The 18198-nt window shown below is 41.1% G+C and overlaps 1 protein-coding gene across 7 annotated transcripts in view; it reads right to left on the bottom strand.

The window, feature by feature from the left end:
- LOC148897972 (plasmanylethanolamine desaturase 1-like) overlaps positions 1–18198 on the bottom strand; it is a 70136-nt gene that overhangs the window by 16196 nt on the left and 35742 nt on the right. For 2 of the 7 annotated variants that reach the window (XM_088996656.1, XM_088996654.1), the window contains one exon: positions 17878–18090. In XM_088996656.1, coding sequence (XP_088852782.1) covers positions 17878–18090 — 213 coding nt within the window. Of the gene's footprint in view, positions 1–2836; positions 3296–6975; positions 9698–12536; positions 13687–17877; positions 18091–18198 lie in introns of those variants that run through there. The other 5 variants (XR_016115011.1, XM_088996658.1, XM_088996655.1 and 2 more) reach the window with 5 other exon arrangements.

Here is an 18198-nt window from a genome sequence, read left to right as displayed (position 1 = left end):
GGATTAGTAATGCTGATGAGGTGATACCAGAGCAAAGAGGGCAATCAGGCCAGTCGTTAGTCAGAACAATAGGAGCAATCAGTGGTCCGCAGGGAGTAGTCCTCTGCTCCCCCAAACCTGAGAGCAGGGACCTATCATAGCAGAATCCGGCACCACCATGTCTGGACAGTAGGGATATATATAGGGCCGAAACTACCAGACTTTAGTTTGCTGACGAAGCATCTTGGATAAGAGGCGAAACGTCCGACACCTTCAAAGAAGTACAGATGACGGCTGAAGAAACCTTTTCATCCATGGACTATTCCTGGACGACTGAGAGTTTACACAAACGTAATACTGCTTTTAACAATGGTGGTAATACAAAGTGGCATCTCTTTTGGCTGCACCATACCACAAAAAAGCTAACCAGCACACGAAGCACTGACAAAAATAAGAAGCAAGCCTGTTTCTGCTTGTTTAAGTATTTGTGGGACCAGAAAACAAATAAAACAATGGTGACATAGCGTCTGTAAAGCGACACAATTTTTAACAAGCCAGTCACAAGAAGGTGTCCTGCAAAACAAACATGGCCTTTCCTCTTTGAGCCGGCCAGCTTCATCCCAAATAATCATCACGCCTTGCTGTAATTCAATAAAACAATATGTTCCACAGACTTCCAAATACAACAACTCAAAATGTACTTTGTGCTTCCAGCCCTCTCCGAGTGCCCCATGGTTAAAACTATCACAACTACCTCAGGTTTGAAATCCACTTTGCAAACCAACCTCCATCAATTTTACACTTGTTGTCAACAGTGAGTGTTATTTTGATAGACTGGGTGAAGACGCAATTTAGCAACATCTATTTGGGATTTGTCTAAATAACTCTGACATTCAAAAGCAGTCACATCATACTTGAGTCTTGCGTCATCAGACTTGTCGTTTGTGTTTTGTTCATTGTATTTTACCAGTACTAAACCTGTTTCATTTTTATTTTGTTCTGGCTTCAAATTTCTACTTAGTCTCTCACATGTGGACTTTACATGTGGACCCTGTTGCCTTGATGTGCGCTCCAACACCCAAGCGACCAGTCCAAGGTGTAACTACCGCTCACTGAGTTGTCAGTGCTCAAGGCAGTGGAAATGGCCGCGGGTTGACCTGGCAACAGTTAATTCATATTTCAGACAGAAAAATGACATACCAAACACATAAAGATGGCTGTTTTTGACCAGATCTGCTATTGTTTAAAAATATATTTCAAATGTCCATCATCATTGTGTAAAAGTCATTTTAACAGCATGTGTGGATAACCATGATGGGGGGACTGTTGTTCAGTCAGTATGCAGCTGAGACTCAACTGAAGTTATTAGCTGGCAATCAATCTCTCGTGCCTCTCAATTGATCTTCTGGACACGCACGCGCACACTCACACACACGCATGCGCACGCACATTTATCGGGGGGCCAGTGGAGGGAGATTTTGATCAAAGGGCGAAAGAGAGCAACGGAGATGGAAGGCAAGATGGATGAGACAGAAGGATAGTGAGTTTTGTCTCAACCTTTATGTTTGCCTCAGCATTGATCTCTGTCTCACCTCAACACTAAGGTCAGCCGCCCACGCACACACATACACACACACTCATATATATATATATATATATATATATATATATATATATATATATATATATATATATATATATATATATATATATATATATATATATATATATATACACACACACACACACACACACACACACACACACACACAGACACACATACACACACACACATTTGCTGAGGCCTTGGCTTTGACCGGCTGACTGGTCAAATTAAACTGAAATCGGTGCAAGGCTCCATTGAGACACACAAACACACACACAACAACAACAAAAATCACACAAACACACATCTATGATTCAGTCACAACGCGTGATAATTTTGAGACAATTTCAGAGTTTACCATACCTGGACACAACACAAGGATGTGACAATCAAACTACATCACCTTTTGTCTACAAAGCACAAATAATATGTGTGTGTGTGCTTGTGTGTGTACGTGTGTTTGTGAAATGTCTCATCACAGTTCTGCTGTGTAAGCACCTCAGACAGACAGCATTGTTGTTGTGTATCCACAGAGGAAATAAAATAACAGCCCACGTCTTTTCAACCCACTGACAACTAACTCAACCCCTCCCTTCTCCCCATTCTCACTCTTCACCTTCTTCCTTTGTTCTGCTATTTTTCTTGCTTTCGCACCTTTTATAATTATTCCACCACATATGTGTCGTTTCTCATAAATTTGTTGACATTTTTTGCTCCTGAAACGAAATACAAGACTGCACTGTCATCATGATTGGTACTTTGGTTTATATGTTCATAAATGTTTAGCTGAGTCAAACACTGCTTATTTTGAATACATAAGATGAATGAAAGCTATTGCATGACTTAATTAATGTACACATACCAGCACTGTGCCCTGGTATGCATGCTCAATCTAATACAAGCTGAAAAAAAAACACAAAAAAATCATTATTTACACACTAATTCATGTTTTTTGTCAATAACAAAATAATGGAAATAATAATATAATAATACATTTAATTTCCAAACGCCTTTCAAAACTCTCATCTGTACACTGTTGAAATGGGGAGTGAATTTTACTTGGTAAAAAAACATGGGGAGGTTTTTCCGCTCAAACATTCTATGTACATTTTATAAGGAAAGTTTTTGAGTACGGTATCAGAATCAGAAAACTTTTTTTTCGGCCCACAATGGGGAAATCTGCAGTCACCAGCAGCAATTTGAAAGGGGATGGGGTGGGGGGGGGTGAAATTATTGGATTATTGGATATGCCTTTATTAGTCTCACAGTGGAGAAATTTACATTTCACAGCAGCAAAGTGATGAAAGGAATGAAAGTAGAAAAACAAAACACATGAGCTGCTGGAATGATAGAAAACAAGATATTCTAAGCATAGCAAAATAAAAATGTCAACTGTCATATGAATGCTTCAATAATGTATTTAGTTTTTATGTCACAAGTTGAGACAAGGCAAGGATATATTTTTCAGCATCCAATGAATTCAAAGGAAGAGGAAAATCATGATCAGACACATTTATTAATGTAGTCGGGGGGTTCAATCAGGGTGATCACAACAAAATATTTATTCAACAGTTCTGTCTCAGTACAGTACTTGTATTTGAGGATAGCGCCAACTACCGCAGTTCTCCTTGTGATGACAACGAGCCGTCTTTTTGAGATACAATGCTCCCATCTACTGGACCTTCAGTAAAATGCGTCATCCTTTTTTTTCTAGAAGGAAAGAAAAATACATGTTTGTATGTTGGTTATAATCTTCCTAGTCACACCTTTACACCCATATTCAGGCTAATAAAAGTAACAAAACAATTCCACCAAAAAAGTAAATCAAAAATCTTTCATTGCATTGGTGACAACACCAGATCACTCATTCACCACAAGGCTCAAATGAAACAGATAATCGTCAAACATTTTACAGTTTATTGACATTCACTGAAATACAAGAAGGGAACTAACTACACCACAACAGACGTATACCACAAAAACGAGGAGCCCCTAGTCTTTAAGGGGTTCAAAAATGCAACACACAAACGAAACGCACACGCGCGCGCGCAAACACACACACACACACACACACACACACACACACACACACACACACACACACACACACACACACACACACACACACACACACACACACACACACACACACACACACACACACACACACACACACACACACACACACACACACACACACACACGTAATTCGGATTCCTTGTGTCTGTATATTTAGGGCCGCTGTTACAGTTTGACAGTGGTCTCTTCCTGGTCCTCCTGCGTCAGCCATTCATTAGCCAAGTCCCCTGACACCCACAATGGACTTTGTCACCACCCTGATCCCATCACAGCAAAGACCCAGCAGTCACCCGTGGTGATGTTTTCCAAGTATGAAATTGACATCGTGTAACTTGTTATACTGATGAGGTGTTTGTTCTTTCAGTATGCAGTATATCTATAATATTTCCAGCATAATTGTTATAAAGCATACTGTTCTGTTCTATCAAGGCTGGGTAACTTAAATGAGAGAGGAAGCCAGAATTATTAATCCATGCTATTGGGTTGGTGACATAGCACAATGCACTATTTAACCATGTGAAAAAAAAAACACAGAAAAATGTCTGTTTTTTTATTGAGGGCATAATTTTTTAAACATGAAGGCTTGGGGTTAAAATGAGCACATGTGGGGAAAGCGAACGCACTTGAATATGAATGCAGGCACACAGCAGTTTAAAGGACAACCGACGTATCCGGACAAGTTGTGTCCATAATTTGCAAAATGGCTTCAAATGACTTCTACTGAGCGTATTTTACAATGATTCCACCGCGTATAGCTATATTTTACGTTTTAAGACTCGCGCTGAATATTCAGGAAGTCTTGTTTTTGAGTTGGTGACGAGTCCGTACGTGACGTCACTAAAGGACCGCCCTTTACCGTGAAAAAGACGCATTGTCGCGGTCCTTCCATCACATCAATGTATTTTTCTGTACTTGTTTGGTCTGGGGACCTCATGTTGCACCCAAAAGCCGCCAAAAGGCCAGAAGAGGGCGTCCAAGCGCCATATAAGGAATTTATCAGCCTGTGGAAACGGAGGTGGCCACAGGAGGTCGCCATTTTGTGCCTCTTTTTTTTGGGTGAGAGATTTTCCCCCAACGTGGCCTCAAAATGGCAAAAATAAATTCTTTAATCGATTGCAAACATGTATGATTTCCTCTTCAGAACTATTTGAATCATATTCATCACTGGATGTGGAACAAGAAAGCATATTCTCCGAATCTGAAGCCATTGTTTTGATTCACGAGCAATACAAGACGTATTGGCGTGACGTCACGAACTGGGGGCGGGACTTTCTGAAAATGCCCAATTCGCAGCTGAATTTTTTGCAGATTTTGGACACTAAGTCATTTTTATTGGTGTTTTGCAATTGACTAAAAATATCATATTGACATTTGGGTATTTTAGATGCTATCAAACGTTTTTCTGGTGTCAGTTAAAAAACAAAAAAGTTTTAAGCCTTTAAGGTACAAGAAAAACTATATTTTCATGGTAAATTTGGCATTCACTTATATGTTCATTCAATAATGATCAGCCTAAACATCACATTGGGTACTTGTGAAATGGGAGGCAGAGTTTGTACTAAAGTCTCAGCCGCTCATAATTACATTTCTCGCTCCTAAAATCACTTATAAGTGAATCTCATTTTCTCTCTGTCACACGGGCACAAAAAAGATGAAACTAAATCACTCAAGTAACTTTTTGAAACATTCAAACGTTTGAACACACTTACAACCCAAGGCACACAAAGCGTGTGAGCGCACCCCCTGAATCTTAACATGCATCTCAGTCAAAATCTCACACTCTATTAATAAAGTGACAGGTTTCACATTTAATTTGGATTAATCATTTTTGTACAAACTGCCTGTGATAAGAACTAAGTGTGTCTCACAGGAGGCCATTTGAACTGTGCCTGATGATGTTACATATTTGCACAGGGTAAGCCGAGCTGCATTTACTTATGTTTGGTCGCATCATAGATTAAAAACTACAAGTAGCACAATTAATGAAGAAAAATGGTCACTGTATTTACACATCATACCGGTTCATATTTGGAAGAATGTCTGTTATATCCTATTGTAAAGTAAAGCATAATGCGATTTTGATTTTATTAAGATTGCATATACAATATCACACATATCCATATTGCTGTAATGAAAATACATGTGACAGGATGGAAGTTTGCTTCTCAGTATTCTTCTTCAGTATACAGAAAGTAACAGCAGGAGGACATGATCACTGGTGTGCATCGAGACCTATACTGAAAGGCAACCAACATGTCGCAAATATGCACAGTATGTGTGTGTCTTGTTAACTCTGAATGTGAAGGTGCAAACGGCAGAAGAAAATGTGCGAATGACAAAAGGAGCTCTCACTGTGAGCTATATGAAGACGTGCGAGTGCCACCGTTGCAGTTTTGGTGGTGGGCCCTAACAAAGCCCACGCTCCTTCATAAGCGGATTAATTAACAGTCACACAAAACTGTCAAAACTGCTGTCAGACCACATGTAGTTTTAGTAAAATGTGGCATAAAAATACACAGTCCTGAAAAGAAATATTTTCGCTATAAAATGAAAAGAAAGAAGATTCTAACCTTATCGCCTATGGGAGCCACACATTAAAAATAACGTGAAAAGTTACAACTTCAACTTTGGAAATTGATCTCAAAGACCAAGAGTGGCCTTTTTTTCGGATATTAAGTGCGTGTGTGTAATTTATAAATCTGAAGAAAATGCCACATTTATAGTTGTGATGAGCATATTGTAAAATGGCAAAGGGAAAATATATTACATTTTGTTGCATAATCAAAGTCCAAGATGTCCAAGATGTGGCCCGAGTAGGCAGCCGTCAGAAAGTGCTCTCAGTAGCCTTGCTTTTTTGTTGTTTTTCTGTTGTCTTTGTTTTCTTTTGTCACTTTGTGTTGTTTGTGCCTGATGCAGATTGTTTTTCAGAATGTTTGGCCACGGCATTCATCAAGGAGGAGACAGTGCTGAGCCAGTGCGAGTTCTCAGCAGCACAAATATTGCTAGCACTGTTTTTGATTTGGCAGGAATGTCAGTGCTGGACAACTGTGGGACAACTGTGCATTTTTGCGCCTGTATTGGGCAGCATTTTCACAGCCTGCTTTGTTCAGCAGAAAGGTCGGTGCTGTTGGACAGTCTGCGGACGGATGGATGTATGGCTTGAGGAGCCCACGATGAGAAGAAAGGAGCGTCGGCACAGTGCGCCGATGCATATGTGGAAGTGTCGTGGCTTTGAATTGAAGCGGATTTACATGGGACAGGAGATGTGAGACAGTCTTTTTTTGTCAACGGATGCAAATTTTTGTGTTTGCTTTGAAAACTTAGCTTGTAGCAGACATGCACATTCCACCATGATCTGATCCACTGGTGAAAATGAGGCATTGATCCTCTTTCTTTTAGAAATGCTTCATGTAACAAAAAGGGTGCGGAAAGTGTTTAAGATTGAATCCGTGTCCCTGTCTTTTGTGTTGTGTCATATTTGTTTGTTTTTTGTTTTTGACTTCAAGGTGGCGCCACGGGAGTGATCGCCTTTACAGCAGGTCCTGTATTTTGTTTTTGCTGCTGGGAAATATACATTTCTCCACTGTGAGACAAATAAAGGCTCATCTAATATAACTAATTTCTAGGTAAGGATAAATTGTGATTGTAAAGACTAAGCATTATTTTGTAAAGACTGTTATTTGTAATTAAACCAGTGTTGCTCGGTTATCACTGGTTAGAGCACGTACATCTTAAGTTGGACTGTGACATAAGTGTCTCTGAGTAACCAAAACTCATCCATGCACAGAATAATAAATACCCGTCGATAAAAAAAAAAAAAAAAAATCAAGTTGCGAGGTGAAAGAACAGCCTAAACGTTTCTGGGATCCACAAACCAAATGCATTAAACTGACCATGTGATTTTCTCATACAACATACGCAGGAGAAAGTGCTCACTTTGAGCATGATTCAGATTGAACTGCTTTGAATTATTTTGTAAACGTGATTTTTTTCCGCCCCAATGTTGGGAAACCAATCTGACACTAGAGGGGGGAAGAGACATACAATTGCAAGCTTGTGGTTGAAGAACCATTGCCATGAAGATGAACTCTGAAAAGGAATGAATCGAAAAAGGAGGACGTATGTCCAATTGCCTGGAATAGTCCTTTGAATCCACGCGTTCAACCGAAGACGCAAAATGCAAAATCAAGAGTTTAACTGCACATGGCTTGATTCGGTCATAAAAAAAAATAGAAAAATATGAATCCGGAGAAAGCAGCCAAACATAATATAAGAATCAGTAGGTGTCAAACGTGCACGTGTGACAGAAATTCCGCGGATACATTTGCGCGATATTAGGAAGAATGCTCAGAGCGAAATAATAAAGTGCAGTTGGTTATCTTTTGACCCTTTAAACAATTGTGGAGGTCCTATGTGTATTCTGAATTTTCACCAAATGTGAATGGGGGCATCCTGCAACAATAAGTGCAGGGCACATCTTTATTTTTCAAATGGTACCGAGTCTGTTTGGGATATAACATATACACACCGGGGCGGGGCATCTCAACACATTTTGTGTTGAGATTGTGGAAAAACATTAATTTTGTTTCATTAGTTCAGTCGAAAGAAGTGGAACTAATAACAATATGATGCAGTTTTTTTATACCAAGTCAAGTCGTACCGCAAAATTAACTATCCCCAGATATTTGATGGCATGAGGAAAAAAGTGAACATTGAGTACCATTTTCTGATAAAAAAAAAAGATACCTCAAATGAGTTAAATCAAACTATTGATTTTTTTAATGAAATAACTAAGGAAACAAATGAATCTCATACATAAATAACAATATTACCTTTTTAGGGGATGCACCTGCATATCAATGTTTTCTGAATGACAATGAAACAATTTACAGAGCGAATTTGGGTCTCCGAAGAGCCATTGAAAGCCATACTCGGTGAGGCAGGCCTAAAACGCAATGAGACTATTAAGACTTAATAATGGTAAATCAGGTGACAAAATAATTGCATGGTTGCTGGGAGGGAAGGGGTGGGACATATGTATGGCATGTGACAATACCTTAAAAATATATAGAACATCCACAGTTTGCACACCTTTTACTAAAAACACACAAATGTTTTTTTTTTTTGCCTTCATCACCAAAACGCAACTGAATGAAATTCAAATCATGTTTGAATATTAGAGGCAAAATGATGCAAATTAATTCGTTTTGAAAATAATATTTACTAAAAGAATAAATACATAAATAAGCCTTAACCCAACCATAACCCTTATTATTACTCAATATTGTGTACATTTGTTCTGCAGTCGCGAAACGGTTGTGATATCTTAAAAAAATAATTCTTGACGTATTGACTTTCACTCAAATAGATATGTCTAATCGCTGAGCGTGAAATAAATACGGCCACCTACCCAAATACAGTTAATTGCTGGCTGATGATAATGCAAGTTATGAAGCTCCATTCAGTAAGAATCATTCTTATTATTTTTATATATTATTTATATTAATTAATAATATGATTGTGTGTGCGTGTGTCTCTGTCTTTGTGTGTTAGGCAGCGTGGTTTTGCCCCTGGAGAGCCCAATCTCCAGATGCGCCTGACACCAGGACAGCAGCACATCTGATTAAATAAACTCGTATCCTGTTGTTTACCGATGTAAGCAATTTTAGTGTTTGTAACACTTTTTCCTCCATAAAAAGTTTAATTTAACAACCAATTTTCATGTACACAAATGATAGATGTATGTTTTTTTTTGCAAAGACAAGAGCACTGAAATGTGAGTAGAATGTACAGTGTGTGTGTGTGTGTGTGTGTGTGTGTGTGTGTGTGTGTGTGTGTGTGTGTTCCCTTTTACTGTAAATCTCCTTGTCGATATATTCTGTATCTTCCTTCCCGTTTGTCCACGCATTCCTCAGTCAGTTTTTTTGGCCCAGGCCAAGTCATCGGATCGAGGCTTTTGACCAGTAAGTCGCTCGATCAGATGCTCCATGCGCCTCCAGAAGCCCAGCTGGTCCAGTGGATAGTTACACCAGCCTGGACGAATAGAACATCACATAATAATAATAATAATAATAATAATAATCATAATAATAATAATCATAATAATAATAATAAAAAGTCAGGCCGAAATTGTAAATGTTAAATCAGATCAAACTTTGCAATGGCAAATCCTTATTTGTGGCGAATGCTAAATGAAGCGAAGCTCTTAAAAGGTGTGTTTACAATGAAATCTTCTTCTTCTTCTTCTTTCGGCTTTTCCCTTCAGGGGTCGCCACAGCGAATCAATGTCCTCCATCTATCCCGGTTTTGTGCATCCTCTTCTCTCACACCAGCTACCTTCTTGTACTCTTTGATCACATCCACAAACCTCCTCCTCGGTCTTCCTCTCGGTCTCCTGCCTGGGAGTTCAAGATTCAGCATCCTTCTCCCGATATATTCGTTCTCTCTCCTCTGGACATGTCCAAACCATTTCAGTCTGGCCTCTCTGACTTTCTCTCCAAAGCCTCTAATATGAGTTGTCCCTCTAATGTACTCATTCCTGATCCTCTCCAATCTGGTCACTCCCAAAGAAAACCTCAACATCTTCAGCTCTGCTACCTCCAGCTCTGCTTCCTGTCTTTTCTTCATTGGCACTGTCTCCAGTCCAAACATCAGGGCTGGTCTCACCACTGATTTATACACTTTTCCTTTCATCCGAGCTGAAACCCTTCTATCACACATCTCACCTGACATTTTTCTCCAGCCGCTCCAGCCTGCCTGGACACGCTTCTTCACCGCTTTTCCACACTCTCCACTGCTCTGGACAGTTGACCCCAAGTACTTAAAATCCTCCACCTTCTTTATCTCTTCTCCCTGTAGCATCACTCTTGCACTTGGATCCCTCTCATTCACACACATATATTCCGTCTTGCTGCGACTGATCTTCATTCCTCTCCTTTCCAGGGCATAACTCCACATCTCTAGTTTCTCCGCCACCTGTTCCCTGTTCTCGCTACAGATCACAATGTCATCTGCAAACATCATGGTCCAAGGAGATTCTTGTCTAACATCGTCTGTCAGCCTGTCCATCACCATAGCAAATAAGAAGGGGCTCAGAGCTGACCTCTGGTGGAGTCCCACCTCCACCTTGAATTCCTCAGTCACACCGACAGCACACCTCACAACTGTCTTACAGTCATGATACATGTCTTGCACCGCTTTGACATACTTTTCCATCACTCCAGACTTCCTCATGCAATACCACAGCTTTTCTCTGGGCACCCTGTCGTACGCTTTCTCCAAATCTACAAAGACACAATGCAATTCCTTCTGACCTTCTCTGTACTTCTCTCTCAGCATTCTTAAAGCAAACACTGCATCTGTCGTACTCTTTTTTGGCATGAAGCCATACTGCAAATGTTCACTTCTGCTCTTAGTCTAGCTTCAACTACTCTTACCCAAAGTTTCATTTTATGGCTCATCAACTTTATTCCTCTGTAGTTAGTACAACTCTGTTCTTAACAATGGGCACGGGTACACTTCGTCTCCATTCTTCAGGCATCTGTTCACCATCTAATATTTTGTTGAATAACCCAGTCAGGAACACCACCGCTATCTCTCCAAAACACTTCCATACCTCGATTGGTAAATCATCAGGCCCGAGTGCCTTTCCCCCCTTCATACTCTTTAGCGCCCTCCTCACTTCATCCTTGCTAATGTTTGCTACGTCTTGGTCCGCAACAGTCACGTCTTCTACTCTTTGTTCCTTCTCATTTTCCTCATTCATCAATTCTTCAAAGTATTCTTTCCATCTTGCCATCACACTACTGGCACCTGTTAATACATTGCCATCTCTATCCTTAATCACCCGAACCTGCTGCAGGTCCTTACCATCTTTGTCGCTCTGTCTCACCAGCCTGTAAAGATCAGTCTCACCTTCCTTGCTGTCCAGCCGAGCATACAAGACATCATAGGCCTCTTGTTTGGCCTTTGCCACCTTTACTTTAACAGTGCGCTGCATCTCCTTGTACTGCTGTCTACTCTCGTCCGTCCTCTCAGTGTCCCACTTCTTCTTTGCTAACCTCTTTCTCTGTATACACTCCTGCACCTCCCCATTCCACCACCAAGTCTCCTTATGTACCTTTCTTCCACTCGATACACAAAATACTTTCCGCCCCGTGTCTCTGACTATGTTCGCTGTAGTTTGCCAGTCATCTGAAAGGACCTCTTGCCCACCCAGTGCTTGTCTTACCTCCTTCCTAAATATCATGCAACATGCATGCAAGACATTCCTAACAAACTCCTCTTTTAAGATAACCCCAACTCCATTTCTCATTTTGTCTTCACCATGATAGAACAACTTAAACCCTGACCCTAAGCTTCTAGCCTTGCTCCCTTTCCACCTGGTCTACTGGACACACAGTATGTCTACCTTCGTTCTCTGCATCATGTCAACCAGCTCTCTACCTTTACCTGTCATTGTTCCTACATTCAAAGTTCCTACTCTTAGTTCTATACTCTTGCCGTTCCATCTCTCTCTTTTCCTTTCCTTTTTGAAGGTCAACTGTACCAATGGCGGCCGTTGTTTACCCGGGCCTCGACCGATCCGGTATGGGATTCAGAGGTTTGATTCGCATATTTGTTTTGGCAAAAATGTTTACGTCGGATGCCCTTCCTGACACAACCCTCTGTATTTATCCGGGCGTGGGACAGACACAACAAGACACTGGCTTGTGCCCCCTTGTGGCTAAATTGCGTTTACAATGAAATATACTATATATACTTAATTTTTTGGGGGTTAATTATACTACGAATACTAATAATTCTCCTTATCTTACCTTATTTACAAAATAATGTGATAAGAAGAGTTGTCTTGAATGCAGAAACAAGGAATGTTTGTTTTTCTATCGTTGACAGATCTCTGGCTCATTCGGGTCGTGTTTGAACTTGAGCCAGTCCCAGCAGGTTTTGGCAATCGCAGGCAACAACATCGTATGCATTCAATAAGCACGCAAAGGGCAAGCGCTCCCTCGCAATGGCTCGTCTCTAACCATCCATTTCCCAACCGGCTCTTTTTTACCCTTCAGACAAGCTGAGCTCATCTTTCATTTCACATTGCTTCACCTCTCATGAGTGACCTCAATGTCCATCGCGTGTAATGTCCTCATCGGTCCTCACCTGTGACGCAACTTGTGCCTTTTTTCTGTCTCACCAAAACGCACGCGGCTTTTCATTGATGTGTCCACATTTCGGAAGCAGAGATAAGTGCTCATCATAGGAAAGTAAAATCGAAGAAAAATGTTTGTTTCAGTTGATCAAGTGAAAAAGGGCAACTCGTAACATTGCACACATGGGAAAATTCTCCAGGCAGTCACTTTATACCAGGGATGTCAAAGTCATTTTTTGCCACGGGCCACATTGTAGTTTCTCTCTCTCTCAGAATAAGAAAACCTTTATTCGTCACACAATGGGGAAATTTGCAGTCCACAGCAGTTTGTAAGGGGGATGGGGTGTGGGGCTGAAAGGATAGAAAACAAGATATTCATAGTAAAATAAAAAAAATGTCAACTGTATACTGTAAATGTGCAGAACCGTTTCATATAAAACTGTACATAGTGCAAGTATCAAGAAAGGCATATTGATATATGTAGCTGTATTACATCAACCCATATTTACAGTACAAGTGTCCAGTTTTTTTTTCCAGTTTTTTTTTTCCACATGTGATTATTGAGAAGTGCTCCTACTCAGTTTCCTGAGTAGGAGGAGGCGACTCTGTCCCTTTTTGATTAGGGCATCCGTTATGAATTTGGGGAAACCATTAGAATGTTCTGGGCATATCCCACCACTAGTCTTCCATGAGGACGACACAGGGCACCTAGAAGAGAATATATCTTCTTGTTGGCCTGGGAACACCCTGGGATTCCCTCTGAATATCTGTACGGAGTTACCCGACTTTCCATAAGAAGAAGAAAATAGATGGATGGATTGATATTTGCATCAAAACCAAAGTTAGCTGGCAGAGGCTTCAGGAGTGTTGAGATCGCCTTCATGAGTACAAACAGTACAGAGAATGGATGAACGGCCACAACAATTATATGTACGGTACACATTTAGTATCATTTTAACTCATTCAATGCCAGACGTGCAAAAACGTGTCCACTCCAGTGCCAGGGCTTTTGTCATTGTCACTAAAATTCCAGGACCCACAGAAGTTTTAGGACTACATAAACATTCAATGCAGCATAAGAAACATTCGACTCACTTCTTTCATCAGAAAAGAAATAGTTAATTCCCAAGTTACATGGGTCTGGAGTTATCTGAGCTTCAAATGGGGGCCATTGCACAAAATACAATACAATACATAAATACAGCGATACTTTGGCTTACGAACGCTTTAGCTCACAAACTTTTCGCCTTACAAACATTAAATTCGCGAGAATATAATCTTGGCATACAAACTAGTTTTCGGCGGACGAACTAAACCACACAGTGCCACGGTAGCTGGCGGACTAGTTTTCCATACCCCCTCTGAGTGCAGACATGGTTTGTTATCGAGTGGAGTACTTTTGCTATTATGGGACCAAAAAGACCCCACCACAGGCTAGTGTTATACCTAAACACACTAAGGAAAATTACAGTTGAGCAGAAGAAGGATATCATCGAAAAAACAACAAGGTGTGCGTTTGTGTGACTTAGCATCCCTGTACCAGTATGCTAAGTCAACCGTTGCTACGTGTGGCTAAGGGTGTTTCCGTTTTGTCTAAGCAACGGTTTCAGGCAATAGAAGAGGTTGAAAAACTTCCGTTGATTGGGATTAACGAAAAGCAGGTAGCAGGGGACCGTGTGAGTGAGGGTATTATCGCCGAGAAAGCACGGCAATTTCACTCGGATATCATCAAGAGGCAACTACATCAACGACATAAAATAAGGTATATTTTTTTCTTCTTTGTTCTTTAATTACAATACAATAGCACATTTATTATACATAAAATAAGGTATATTTTGTGTAGTTTTAAGGCTTATTTAGTTGAAAATTATGTTTTATGGGGACCTAAGAACGGATTATTTTCATTTTTAATTGTTTCTTATGGGAAATAAATGTTCAGCAGACAAACTTTTTGCCTCACACACACTTTCTGGGAACCAATCAAGTTCGTAAGCCGAGGTATCATTGCATTGGGTTATATAGCACTATATAACAACAGTTGAAGCTGGAGTGCCAACACAAAAAAGGCAAATGCTGCACCCTCGTGGAATGGAAACAACATTGACAGAGGCCATAGCCAGCGCTTTATCGGCACTCCCCACAAGAAAAACTAAAACCCGGACAAATGCGGAAATGGCGCTCCACGTCAGTTTTTCAATTACCGAATACATTTGGGAATGGCAGTGAATGAGTTTATGTCTAATTGATAATAATGAATAAAAAAAATCCAGTGGGATTTGAAAAAATAAAATATACATTGTGTATTTATATCGCAATCGACCCACAATTCAGCCTAAAAAGGGTTGTCTCGCTCCCCTCGACTGATGCCCACACATTGCCACCGCCTGCGAAGCGTTTACATAGGGTGCACGGTACGGCTACAAGGATGTGTGCGTATGCCGCGCTCAAATGTGTGAGTGTTGTCCCTTCAGTAATCCGCCCTCTGCTAGGAAGACCGCAAAGCAGCCAGAAGTTGTGTTTGATTTCACTCCATTTCTCCTTCCACACTCGTCTTTATCCCCCGTCTGCTCCAAATCCCTGATTCCTACCCTTCCTCATCCTCCACTCTTCCCCCTGCCTGTGAAGTCCTATTTGTTAGAAGAGACAGCAGGTTAGCATTAAATATACATGGGGATTGTCAGCCAGTGGCAAACACAAAGGCGGCTCAGCGTGCCCCAGTGGAATCCGAGCCCGGCCCGGGCTGCTATGCTGAGGGACACCGAGGTGGCGCCGGCGAGGGAGTGTGGGGTGTGCTGTCACTGTCCCCAGCGGGCGCTGGACTGCCACCAACCCACACGGGCACGCACACAGGTTAGAAATGGTCACCAAAGCAAGCTTGCGCACAGATGCTCAAGTATGCAGATGCAGGCCGGTGCGTGCGTCTACAAACACACATTTTTCCCTGTGACAGCCCCCCCTCGGCTCGCTCACTCAAATCTGGCGCCCGCTGGGGCACCAGGGTGACGTACATGCTCAACCCCCTTTGCACACGCTGCTGCTTTGCCTCTCCCTCTCACCCACATGGGCAAAGAATAGCGAATGTGGCTCTAATACATGGCCAGGGTCTCCCAAGAGTTATTTAAAACATGCGCCATTTTGTTAGACTTTTTAAGTGAAGACATTCTGTCGTCATGAGTTTTAATGAAGGCAATGTAAAATGGGCGCCTGCCAAACCATCTTCACTTCACTTAAGTTGACCGCCATCTGTTTTCACACAAGGATGGACATCCATTTACCCAATTAGGATGATGATGATGATGATAATAATAATAATAATAATAATAATAATAATAATAATAATAATAATAATAATAATAATAATAATAATAATAGGCGGCCCGGTAGTCGAGTGGTTAGCACACCGGCTTCACAGTGCAGAGGTCGCCGGTTCGCGTCCCGGTCTGGCCTCCCTGTGTGGAGTTTGCATGTACCCGCGTGGGTTTTCTCCGGGTCCTCCGGTTTCCTCCCACACTCCAAAAACATGCATGGCAGGCAGATTGACCACTCCAAATTGTCCCTAGGTGTGAGTGTGAGAGTGACTGTTGTATGTCTTTGTGTGCCCTGCGATTGGCTGGCAACCAATTCAGGGTGTCCCCCGCCTCGTGCCCGAAGACAGCTGAGATAGGCTCCAGCAACCCCCGCGACCCTAATGAGGAATAAGCGGTACGGAAAATGGATGGATGGATAATAATAATAACAATACATTACAGTCACAGACAATCATAGGTACTATAATAAATTAAATACAATCACAAATAGAATGCAATAAATAAAATACAATTATAAATAGAAACAAGAGAGAGAGCTACACAGAAAATGCAATTTTAAATAGGTAGGTTTTGAGATGGGACTTGAAGGTGGGAAGAGAATCGATGTTACGAATGTAGGTAGGAAGTGAGTTCCAGAGTTTGGGGGAAGTGAGTTCCAGAGTTTGGGGGCAGAGAAAATGGATAGAAATCACAGTGAAATTTGGACTTGTTTCAATTTTATTGATAGTTCAAAGGCAGAGTGTAGACTGCAAGGTTAAAATATCCTATCAATCAGGCTCCACAAATAACCCGCACAAGCCATCTGTACAATTTGAAGAGTAGACAAGCTAGGGAACCAGCTACTAATGAAGTTTCTAGTGTGTCACCCTGCATCTGTTGCAATATCACAACTTCCAAGATGTACAACCCAGAGCTCCTTGAGACACTTTATGCAAATAGCTATCCATTCCATCAAGCCATCAACGACCACCACAAAGGTAAATACAACGACTTCGTTATACGGTACAGTTTATTTCTTTAATTGCAATACCATAGCACATTTATTATACATAAAATAAGGTATATTTTGTGTAGTTTTAAGGCTTATTTAGTAGAAAATTGTTTTATGGGGACCTGGGAATGGATTATTGTCACTGTCGCGGCTTGGAATTGAAGCGGGTTTATGTGGGACAGGAGATGTGAGACAATCGCTTTTCGTCAATGGATGCTACAGCTGCGCAGGTTGCTTTCAACATTTATCTTGTAGTTGACGTGCACATTGCACCATGATGTCCCTGATCACTGGTGAAAAGATGCTTTGATTCTCTCCTCTTTCATCTAGAACTGCTTCATGTAACAAAGAGGGTACAGAAAGTGCTTAAGAAGGAATGACTCTGTCTTTGTCTTGTCATATTATTTGTTATTTCGGTTTTTTTTTTGTTCTTTTGACTTCAAGACGGGGCCGTGAGAGTGGCTGCTCATGTATTTTGTTTTTCTACTTTCATTCCTTTCATCATTTTGCTGCTGTGAAATGTAAATTTCTGCACTCCGAGAATAATAAAGGCAAATCCAATCCAATCCAATACACACTTTTCGCCTTACACACACTTCCTGGGAACCAATTAAGTTCATAAGCCAAGGTATCACTGTATTACAAACTGAAGTGAAACAAGTATCACTTCAGCCGTAATGCAAATTTCATTTATTTGAACGGAATAATATTTACTTCACTGCAATGCTCTTACGGCGCGATACTGAAAGAAGTGAGAGCGCCGTCCTACCTGTAGTGATACAGTAGTACGTCTCGTGTGGCGAAACGTGGTGGATGCGGTGGTGTTTCTGTGGCAACACCACATGCCAGTCCTGCAACAACGTGACCCAGCACGGGAGTCCGAAGTAGGAGTGACTCCACTTGTGAATCTGGTTGGTCAACATGACGAAAACAGCCAGGGCGAAGACGTAGCAGTCCCAAGGATAGGACACCGCCAAGGCCTCTGAAAGGCCACGGGAGAGTCGCGAAGACAACAAGATTTAAAAACATATATAATATATATACATCTCTATCTATCTACAATATGCATACAATACACACACACAAACAC

The sequence above is a fragment of the Hippocampus bargibanti genome, linkage group LG05 (genome assembly GCF_051943395.1).
Source record: "Hippocampus bargibanti isolate YZ-2025 linkage group LG05, ASM5194339v1, whole genome shotgun sequence".
Taxonomy (NCBI): Eukaryota; Metazoa; Chordata; class Actinopteri; order Syngnathiformes; family Syngnathidae; genus Hippocampus; species Hippocampus bargibanti.
Note: the sequence above shows the minus strand (reverse complement) of the source record. Positions and strands in the feature narration are given on the sequence as shown.